The sequence below is a fragment of the Gossypium arboreum genome, chromosome 12 (assembly GCF_025698485.1).
Source record: "Gossypium arboreum isolate Shixiya-1 chromosome 12, ASM2569848v2, whole genome shotgun sequence".
Classification (NCBI taxonomy): domain Eukaryota; kingdom Viridiplantae; phylum Streptophyta; class Magnoliopsida; order Malvales; family Malvaceae; genus Gossypium; species Gossypium arboreum.
In genome coordinates, this window is record NC_069081.1 from 102,603,793 (window position 1) to 102,614,899 (window position 11,107).

General features: G+C 33.0%; 1 protein-coding gene across 4 annotated transcripts; it reads left to right on the plus strand.

Annotated features, from left to right (window-relative positions):
• The first annotated feature begins 4,834 nt into the window (after positions 1 to 4,834).
• Positions 4,835 to 10,417, plus strand: LOC108460858 (microtubule-associated protein 70-2-like). 4 transcript variants are annotated; one of them, XM_017760546.2, is made up of 11 exons: positions 4,835 to 5,454; positions 5,570 to 5,655; positions 6,801 to 6,866; positions 6,947 to 7,117; positions 7,240 to 7,410; positions 7,535 to 7,690; positions 7,790 to 7,936; positions 8,013 to 8,084; positions 8,174 to 8,689; positions 8,773 to 8,954; positions 9,861 to 10,417. In XM_017760546.2, exons 1-11 carry the CDS (start codon positions 5,196 to 5,198, stop codon positions 9,898 to 9,900), a joined length of 1,866 nt encoding a protein of 621 aa, XP_017616035.1. In that variant the 5' UTR covers positions 4,835 to 5,195; the 3' UTR covers positions 9,901 to 10,417. The 4 variants fall into 4 exon arrangements, with proteins under 4 accessions (XP_017616035.1, XP_052879075.1, XP_052879077.1 ...); XM_053023115.1 differs by lacking the exons at positions 4,835 to 5,454; positions 5,570 to 5,655 and adding an exon at positions 5,710 to 6,243; XM_053023117.1 differs by lacking the exons at positions 4,835 to 5,454; positions 5,570 to 5,655 and adding an exon at positions 6,169 to 6,226.
• The last annotated feature ends 690 nt before the right edge of the window (positions 10,418 to 11,107 follow it).

Genomic DNA, 11,107 nt, shown 5'->3' on the forward strand with positions numbered 1-11,107 from the left:
ATAAACAGGTTCTAAGTGCAATAAAAATATACCTGTCACCACATTGTGTGCATCAACTTCTTCACGAGCTCTTACTACATATGCTCGAGCCGGGACTCTAGCTTCTGATTGTTGAGTGGCAACTTCACTTGTTCTTCTAGCACCTTCTCTATTAACTAATCCGCCTTTGCCCGACTCTCGACCTCTGGAAGCAGATTCAAATCTCTGTGATACCGTTGGTGTTGCTTTATTAATCTTTGGACAGTCTTTTACAAAATGATCGGTGGATCCGCAACGAAAACATCTTCAAATTAATTTCCAACACTCTCCCCGATGTTTATTTCCACAGTACTGACATTCTGGAATTTCAGTATTCCGAGTTGGCCCTTTGATGCTACTAGTGGAAACTGTCGTCTGCCTACCACGATTTCTGTCACTTTTTATCTGATCTAGAACCAAATCTCCAACTGCCACGAAATTCTTTTGATCTCTTAGGTTGTGGATTAGAGCTTGTAGTTCCAGGATGTTTTCCAAGTGAACGAAAAGTTCCAGGCTTTTTATCTAATCCCAACACTTGTTCAACCATTTTGGCTCTCTCAATTAAATCTGCAAATTTAGTAATTCAGAGAGATACCAATTGTAGTCATAATTCATCACGCAATCCTTGCAGAAATTTTTTGCACTTGTCAACTTCAGTCGGTACAAATTCAGTTGCACATCTACTCAGCCTAAAAAATTCTCATTCATAATCTATTACAAACATGTCGCCTTGTTTCAGCATTAAGAACTCATGTTTCCTATCTTCCATATATAATTCTCCCAAATATTTCTTTTGAAATTCTCTTAGAAAGAATTCCTAATTTATCTGTTCTTCTGATACATGTTGAGTTACCAATTCCCACCATACGTACGCTTCTCCTTGTAACAAAGATACGGCACACAATAAACTTTCCTAAGGGGTGCATGTTGTTTCAGAATCCTTTTTATAGCCTCTATTCAGTTTTCAGCTAAAGACAATTCACAATTAATTCAAAATAAATGACGTACATATCTTGATTTAATCATAAAGTCCCTATAATGGACCATCGAGGTCCAAATTACATGTTAGAATCGAATCGGGACTTGTTCGGGTATTTTTTTTTTGAACTCAATATAACCCCTTTATAAATAGCTAACCCTCCCTACAAGTTTCAAATTGAGACCAATCCAAAACAAATCATTATTCAAACCAATTTCTATATTTATAGCACTATTACTTCAAAACTACCTATTTCATACTCATATGTTTTTAAACTTAAACATGCCATTCATATTTTCAGGAATATATATATATATAGTTTGTATCATTTTAAAACACCATTTACAAATATTTCCCAAAATAACAAAATTTGACATCCTAGGTACATGCCATTACCAAAATGAAACATACATCACCAAGTCTTGAGATTGGGATCGGCTTTGGATGTTGATTCAATGATTTGTCTTTTACCTAAATTGCGCATGGAAACAAACCGTACACGAAGTATGCACTCAGTGGTATTTCTTTAACCGAACACTTAAATGAATACAAAACATATGTAAATATATATATTCAAACTTTTCAAAATAATAAATATTCAATCATTCACTTTTCAATTTATATACCATTTTAATCCAAACTTAATATTAGTCAATATATTTCAGTAGCCATCAACCAATCAATGATATTCAATACAATCAATCAGTCAGTAACAATAAACCATTTAGAAATATTTAGTCGTTTAGTGCAATTGGTTACCCTTATTCACATGACTCGGACAATGACGGATACACGGATCCAACCAAGACACCAGTACGGCACTTAATGTCTCATCGGTTTTGCCGAAGTAAACAGTAACAGTACGATACTCAATACCTCATCGGATTATATCGAAGTAACAATAACAGAACGACACTTATAGTGCCTCATCGACTCAAGGTCGAAGTATCCCTGAACGCTTCCAATCCTATGGCATGCCAACTATATCCGACTTAGCCCGATACTGTTAATAGGGTATTCAATTCACTTTCAATTTTTTTAACCAATACACATTTCAATTAATCACATATATCCATATAAATCCAATTCAATAACAATTACTAATACTTACCTTAATTACTTACAATAACATATAAACCAAATTATAACAATTAAATTCGGATTAAATACCAATTCAATTTAAATTCAATACTAATGCTCAAATATCACATAAATCATAATTTCACGAACACTCAATTTCAATAATCGTACATAGTAATAATAATGTATCAAAATAATTATTGAGTTCGGTTATAGAAATACAAACCGAAATTCTCGAATCACTGCTCGTCAACCTTCTCTTTTCCTTTCTTTGTCGAAGTCTCTGGTACGATATTAGCTACGTAATTAAACAATTAAAATCATTAATCACACAATTCCATCTAATATTTATTTCATTTTATATATAAATTTTATCTAAGTTCCAATTTAATCCCAAAATCAATTCAAATTTTTATTTTACTAAAACTATTCTATATTCTCATTAAATTTCTTCTATAAACTCATTTTAACTCTTCAATTTCACCATAAATCCCTAATTTTGAAATTCTTTCAATTCAGTTCCTACTATTCAAAACTTACACTTTATTTTACAATTTAATCCTTTACTAACTTCTAACTTGAAATTCAATTAATTTAACCCCTAATTCATCAATTAATTCAATATAACTCATGTCTAAAAATCTATCACTAACAAAATTTCAACATAAACCATAACATATTTTGTTCTAGGTTTCTAAAACTCAAAATTATAAGAAAAGGACTTAATTTAACTTACCAATTTAAAATTGAACCTTGAAAACCCTAAATTTATTCTTTTCTTTCTGTTTCGTCCCCAATTCTGTTTCTATTCCTTTCTTTTATTTCTTTAGTTTATATATAATATAACATAATATAACATAATATAATATAATATAATTAAAACATAAAATATTTTTATTATATAATAATATAATAATATATTAAACATAAAAATCTTAGATTTTCCTCCCATAAACCTCAATTTATACTTTTGGTATAATTTCCTTTTAGTCCTTTTATTTTCTTTTAATCTATAATTCAACTTTTACCCTTTATTTAATTTAGTCTTTTTATTAATTACTCATAATTAAGTCAAATTCACCTATTTAGAACCTAATTAAACACACAACTAGCTTCATAAATATTTATTAACCTTTCTAAAACGGAGACCCGAAAATATACTTTTCCGATACCCTTAAATTTCGGGTCGTTACATGTACAAATAGTACAGGACTAGTAACCAAATCTAACTAAATAAATTTAACTGCCATTGTTTGGGTTCAAACTAAAATTCCAAAATTCGAGAGTTATAGGGACTAAATTGATCAAATTAAAGTACATGGATTAAATCTATAACTTTCACAAAATATAGGGACTAATAGCAAAATTTAACCACTATCAAATTGTGTTTAATTTTTTTATACAAATAGAAATAGTTCAACATTAATATAGATTTGAATATATTGTTATAACTTCTGTTAAAGCCCTAGATAGGTGGATGGCATAGGATACAATTAGCAATGCTGCATTATTATATTTGTACGGGTTGCACTTTGTTCCTTAGAGGGTTGGTTATATCGGCACTTGGTGCCTCACACAAGTTAGCATGTTTTAAATGGTAAAAATTTCTAAGAGTAATAGACTAAAAAGAAGGATTGATAATAGAAAATAAATTGGAAATACTATATTCAAGGAAATTGTAAAATATTCTACTGGTAACAAAACATATTCTTAAAAGAATCTTATAGTAATTTATAATGATTTTTTATATGTTAATAAATGAATTTATTTAGAAGTGCATGATGTAAGATAATTATAAAAATAATATAAACAAGAAGAAAGCAAAATGCATAAATTGTTTTTTTCAAAATTTAAGTTAAAGTTGAAGTTCAAGAAGCGTGATTGTTGAAAGGAGTTGCATCAATCTTATAATATTCCTCACCCGTCTTGGTGATTGGCATGGACAAATAATTTAATATTAACAAAATATTTGAACTTTACAAAATTAAAGGTTTCGTATCAAAATTTTAATTTACCTTTTAAGTGAGGATTTATTCTAATAATACTAAAATGAAATATTGTATAGTAATATGTATCCACATAAACAAAATTTTATTGTTGAATATGTATGTGAATCTCATTAATCAAAATTGATGAAATTTTTATCCAAAACTAAGGCTACCTATCCAGGCAACGGGTCTACCATTGGGCCTTGGCCCTTTTAGCAACCCTACGAGAATTGCACTTCGCTTATCCTAACTAAAACGTTCTTATTAAGTCAGTGAAGCCTTAATAATGTTCTAATTATCAATTTCATTTTATAAAAATTAAAGAAATTAATTTCTTTACTTTAATTTATCAAAATTTCAAGACGAAGAAAAAGGAAAAATTAATCAAATTGTGTAACACCATTACATTTTATTATTAAATCACCAACTTAATAATTTATACGTAAAGCATTAGCAAAAAATCAAGAAATATGCTACCAATTAACAAAATATAGTAGTAGTTCAAATGTTCACTAGCAGTTGGATTAACCCTTTTGTTTTTGTAAATTATAAGTTCTAATAAATTAAGATAGAAGGACTAAAATTTTAGTTTTCAAGAAATAGAATGATGAAATTTAAAATTAGACCTTTTAGATTTGGATTAAGTGTTAATTTTTTACTTACATCACTGACTTAGTTGACCGGTAAACCAAACCAAAGCCTGTTTTCCATTTTCCTTTCCCCACTAATCTGTAGAAATTACAGCGCCATTAAATGATCAATGATTAATCAATTAATTAAAGTGATTAGATTGGATTAGCCGTGGCTAATCACTCTTGCTTTCTCTCTCCTCACTCTGTCACTGTAACCAGATTTAAATCCACATTCTAGTGCGAGAAAGATGATAATAATAATAAGTATCATTGTTCTCTCTCTCTCTCTCTCTCTCTCTCTCTCGCTTGATTTTTTTTTTCTATATCCGAAAATCTGTTCAACAGCTGTATTTCAACTGATTTGGAAACATTAGCATTTGGATCCACTTCAAGTTTTAGATGTGAAGCAAATCTCTCTCTTTGGATAGAGTCATTTTTTTTTCTTCCGTTTGCATTTTGTGCTTGAAGAAGTGGTGAGAGGAAGGATTTGGATCGGAGATGGCGGAGATTTCCCGCGAAGCAGCGGAGATAGGGAGCAATGGAAGGAGTGATTCGCCGGTGAGGATGTCGTTGACCACGGCGGTAGTAGCTCCGCCGTTGGCGGTGTCGGCTTCGTTCAAGGAGAGTGGATGGAAAGGTTCGTCGAGGAGGAAAGTTGTTAGACCTAGCTTCGATGCGGATAATGAGTTCATTACGTTGCTTCACGGGTCGGATCCGGTGAAAGTTGAGCTTAATCGGCTGGAGAATGAAGTTAGAGGTTAGGAATGTGGCTCGATCCAGTTGTTTTTCTGCCTTGATTGGTCCAATGTAGCTACTTTTTAGATTAAAGTTAACTGTATTTTATTTATTTATTTTGCTGGATTGGGTTACAGATAAAGATAGAGAACTGGGAGAAGCACAAGCAGAAATTAAGGCATTGAGGATGTCTGAAAGACAAAGAGAAAAGGCTGTTGAAGAGGTTGATTAAAACTATTATTTTATTTTGAAAAAATTGGGTTTTAATTTATTTTAGAAATTAATACTCTAGCAATACCGGTTGTTAAAGTAGTAATTTATTTTGAGAGTTCTGTAATTTGCTAATATCTTGTTGATTTATGTCTGACCTTAGTTGAACTCCACTGTTTCTTTTTCCTCCGCATTAATAATGTTTGATTTTTGGTGAAGAAGTACGTTTCGTTTGAAGTTTAGAGATGGTACTGTTAAAAGAAAAATAAATTGATGGAAGATGGAGCTGTTTGTATCCGAAGAGTAGATCCTGTAAATTTATATGTAAATTGCTATTTCTGCCTGCATCATCATTGCTGATAGTGAAACTATGTTCCCTCTGATGGTTGGAATGTTGGTTTCCTGACCTTCGGGATATAATTTGGTTAAATATAATATAGATGTAACTGTTATGTCAGAGTCATGTTGGGTGGAATTTTCATCATTATTACTTGTTGCTTGGTAACTCTTTAAAGTTCAGTGATGGGCTGTCTCATCTAACAGAATGAATCCTTTTTTGGTGCTTTATCCAATTTCATTTTCAGGTTGCCTTGTAGCATCTGTATGTGTTTATTTTAAATTGTAGATTATGGCAAATTAATTTCAATGCTTTGCAATTGTTCGGTTGCTTGGGTCCTGTCCGCTAAACTTGTTGGCTCGTCATTGTTAAAGCTGTCACAAGATTTCATGTCTACCTGTAATCTAGAACTTGTCTCATCATAGTTTTCCTGTTAGATTAGATGTTCTTCCTCCATTATCTTTCTATATTCATATGCTTAATTATCTAATGGGGTTAATAGTATTATTCCATGTCATGATTGTTTTGATGGTTAATTGCCCTCTTTGTTTTATTTCTTACTATATCTGTATATACAATAACTCGCTAATCTTGTGAGGAAAAGTTGTGCTTTTATGTAATATGGGCTCTTCTAAACTTGCCAATACTCTTGCATCTTAGTTTATGAACCTTTTGTAGCCATTCAATATATAAAATTAACTCATGACTGTTGCAGTGTTGGACCTGTATGAAATGTGATTTTATGTTGATTTGGAGTTCTTGTGACAATTTTTTTATGATTGAGATGGATTCTGACTTTGTATTTTCCTTTTGCATCATAGCTCACTGATGAGCTCTCAAGAATGGAGGAGAAGCTTAAATTGGCAGAATCTCTTCTTGAAAGCAAGGTATTCCTTGAAGGTTTATTCTATTGTTATGATTTTTAGTTGTTGTGTTGCTATGTTTAGTTAATAAACATGTTTTGCAGAACCTTGAAATCAAGAAAATAAATGATGAGAAGAAGGCATCCATGGCTGCTCAGTTTGCAGCTGAGGCCACTTTGCGAAGGGTTCATGCCGCTCAAAAGGATGATGATATGCCTCCAATTGAAGCCATTCTTGCACCCTTGGAAGCTGAGCTGAAGCTTTCTCGGCAAGAGGTATTTCTTGAGCTCCTGAACTATTGGTTCTGTCACATTAAGAGAATTAGAGACTGTTTATACCTTATATTTGATGGATATCTTCTTACTGATTAGTTTTTTTTTTTTGGTTCTCTTTGCAGATTGCAAAACTTCAAGATGATAACAAGGCCCTTGATCGTCTAACTAAATCAAAAGAAGCAGCTTTACTTGAAGCTGAAAGGACTGTACAAGTTGCGTTGGCCAAAGCATCCATGGTGGATGACCTCCAAAACAAAAATCAGGAGTTGATGAAGCAGATAGAAATTTGCCAGGTATTCCAATCATTCTTGGCATATCCTTTTTTAATGTGCATCAGGAGTTGAGGCAAATATTTTTTTGCATAATCTGTAAACTATATATGAAGAAAGTCACATATCCATAACTTGTATATGGTAGGAAGAGAACAAAATTTTGGACAAAATGCATCGCCAAAAGGTTGCGGAGGTTGAGAAGCTTACACAAACAGTAAGGGAGCTGGAAGAGGCTGTTCTTGCTGGCGGTGCTGCTGCAAATGCTGTTAGGGATTACCAGCGGAAAGTTCAGGAGATGAATGTAATGTGTCCAGCATTCAACCGTCCAAGTTTGCCCGAATTCTTTTTTGCTGATATAATCTTAAAGCTCTTCTGAAATGAATGTTTCTCTGTTCCTTAGGAGGAAAGAAAAACTCTTGATCGAGAGCTAGCACGTGCAAAAGTAACTGCTAATAGGGTTGCCACAGTTGTAGCAAATGAGTGGAAAGATTCTAATGACAAAGTGATGCCTGTAAAACAATGGCTGGAAGAACGAAGATTCTTGCAGGTTCTTGTAAATCATTTCTCCTTTTGAGTCATTTGAATTAATACTTTCTACTCATTGTGGACTTTATTTCTTCCAGGGAGAAATGCAGCAACTTCGGGACAAGCTTGCTATAACTGAGCGTACGGCAAAATCTGAAGCTCAGTTGAAAGTAATAATCTGATTGTGACAATTAGTATTCTATTCTCTATGTTGATACTGCTGCTTTTGAAATAAGAACCTTATTTATTTATTTTCCAGGAGAAATATCAATTGCGTCTTAGAGTTCTAGAAGAGAGCTTGAGAGGATCTTCTAATAGTGTTAGTCGCAGTACATCAGATGGAAGAAGCATGAGCAATGGGCCTTCTAGGCGTCAGTCTCTTGGTGGAGCTGATAGCTTCTCAAAACTTGCATCCAATGGGTTTTTACCCAAGAGATCTCCGAGCTTTCAACTGAGATCCTCTTTGTCTTCTAGTACAGTGTTGAAGCATGCTAAAGGAACATCAAAGTCATTTGATGGAGGCACAAGATCATTAGACAGAGCTAAAACGCTTTTTAATGGGTCAGGCTCAAATATTTCATTCAACCAGCCTTCTGAAGGAGCCAAGGAGGGTGAAGCACCAAGTACTGCAATTCCTGATGATTTCCAGCCAGTTGACAAAGAGGATAATGTTCCAGGAGTATTGTATGATTTGTTGCAGAAAGAGGTCATAGCTTTGAGGAAAGCAGGTCACGAGAAAGATCAAAGTCTCAAGGATAAGGATGATGCAATTGAGGTTGATACTTTGTACTTTCAAGTCGATGTCATTTTGTTTTATTGTTCTGGATAAAATGCTCTAGTAATCCTAGTACTTTTCAGATGCTTGCTAAGAAGGTAGAAACATTGACTAAGGCAATGGAAGTTGAGGCTAAAAAGATGAGAAGAGAAGTGGCTGCCATGGAGAAAGAGGTTTCTGCCATGCGTGTGGAGAAAGAACATGGGAATAGGGCCAAGCGGTTTGGTAACTCCAAGGGATCTGCTGCTCAGCTGCTTACTGGAAGGTGCTTTTGTTTTATACGACTGTTTAGATTTTATTGTCACTGATCTGTTCTACTCTTCATATCTTTGCATTTTGTTTTTGCCTCAAATTTCAAAGTTCATACTTTTTTGATATTTTTGTAGTATTATGATAACTCTAAATTTACATGTGATAACATGAGATAGGTTTCTAGCAGACAAAATTACTATCTCATCCATAAACCCTTAGTAGAAGATAGTGTACTTGTGACCTTGTTGGCCCATGCCCATTCTGTTACTTGCTCAGGACCAAATCAAAGTGATAGCATAAACTGTCATCTAGCACATCAGATTAATGGCTTTTAAAAAAAAATTGAAGGATGGAGCATATCTACATGCTTTATCAACCTTCCTTTGATTTTCCTTTTCTGCCCTTGGAAAAAGCGATAGGGGGAGATGTGGTGAAGTTGGAAAAGCTTGAGTCATTTTTTGCTTCAGTATGTGCCAGTACAAACATGTATGTATGTATGTATGTATGTATGTATGTATTTGCAAAATACAAATTAATCTGAAGTATAAAATTGTACTAGTGTAGTAAGTATGATTCAAGTTGATTGTTGATTTGCCTTCTCATCTATGCATTGCAAGATTTTTATATAGATTTTACTGGGGATTGTTAGGTAATTATTTTAAAGCAAACTTCCTGGTCAGAAAGCATGAAATGATTTAGTCCTTGGGTTTGTCTATCTTATGTTTGTTCACTGCAGTTTAGAGTGGAGGAGTATGCGTAGAGCAAGACATTCTATAGATTTTACCAATCATTGTACATAATCATTCTAAAGAAAACTTTCTAATTAGAGTTTAAGAATATAGTTTAATTCATTTTCATTGGTTACAGAGAGAGTTTACTTTTTGTTGATTTCAGCTAACAAGTTCTGAAATTTATGCAGAAATGCATCTCGGAGTGGGTTAACACGCAGCACTCAATGACAACAAATTTTAATTCCGGAAGCCAGAGGAGTAAATTTGCATAGGATCTCCACTCTCCAGGGTCCTTTGTTTTATTATATTTATATAATTTTAATATTTCTTTTACCTCTCCTTTGGTGAGTGAGTATAAAATTATAACCTGCATACTGATGAACCTGCGTTCACCAAAATCAGCAAAGAGAAGAAATAGTTATGCTTTCGAGTTCTGACATAGATTGCGTATTGCTATGTGTAGAGATGAGCGAAAACAAAACAGATAAAAAGGAACTACTGACTGTGGGCTAACCTTTTGTCAGGCTTCCGAGTTGCCAGTGTTTGTGCGGTTGTATAGGTAGCTCTCAACTCATCCCCCATCCTTTTCTCTTTCCTTCTATTTTTGAAGTTCATATTTGTAAGATGCAGTTAGTGTGATTTGTCTTTTGAGTTTGTTAATATTATTGTAACCATATCAGATCTTGTGTGGCTTGTGTTATTCATTAATAATAGTTGTAAGAAACAAAAGAGACTTAGAGAGAAAGTTGTGTTATATTTTTTATTTACAAGGAGTTTTTACAGCTACAATTAAGATTCAAGGAAAGAAATAAACGAAATCAATCCTCAATCCTGATTCGTTCTTACAAGTTTGCCTCAAAATTTGCTGTCATTTTGTTAACAACTATGTACGGTTATATGTAGCTAACACACTCCCATAGGCTCCTTATTAATTATGCCCAGTTTGTTACACACCCGGAGTAGGGATGGATTACATAGTTTGGGTAATAAAAATATTATTACATTGTTTGGTTTGGTTTGAATGAATGATATCAAGGAATATGGAAGTAATAAAGTTAAAATGGCATCGTTACCCTTAAACTGCATAAATGATATTCTATACAAAATCATATTGAAAATAATTTAAAATATGTAATATTTCATATAACATTAATTTAATGTTTTAAAAATATTTTCATACTTATTTTAATATATAATATTACTTTAAAATCTTTTCTTTTCTTCCTAAGAAAATGAATATAAAACAACCCTAGAAACTTCCTTAATTCAACGGTCAGCCACCATATCTGCCGTTGTCCGCCACCATAGTCATCGCGGACCAACATTCGTTGTTTTTCAAGAGGTCATTCCTATAACAATTTTCGTTCTCTCGATTTTTCAATTAATCTTTTTTCTAAATCAACATCTAAACTACTAGAAGAATAATCCAATAAAC

What these genes read in the sequence shown, in the direction of transcription:
- LOC108460858 (XM_017760546.2), top strand. Translation starts at nt 5,196, where the DNA reads ATGGCGGAGATTTCCCGCGAAGCAGCGGAGATAGGGAGCAATGGAAGG. An exon ending in TGAAGCTTTCTCGGCAAGAG is followed by an intron (nt 7,118 to 7,239) that starts GTATTTCTTGAG and finishes TTCTCTTTGCAG; the next exon opens with ATTGCAAAACTTCAAGATGA. An exon ending in ATAAGGATGATGCAATTGAG is followed by an intron (nt 8,690 to 8,772) that starts GTTGATACTTTG and finishes AGTACTTTTCAG; the next exon opens with ATGCTTGCTAAGAAGGTAGA.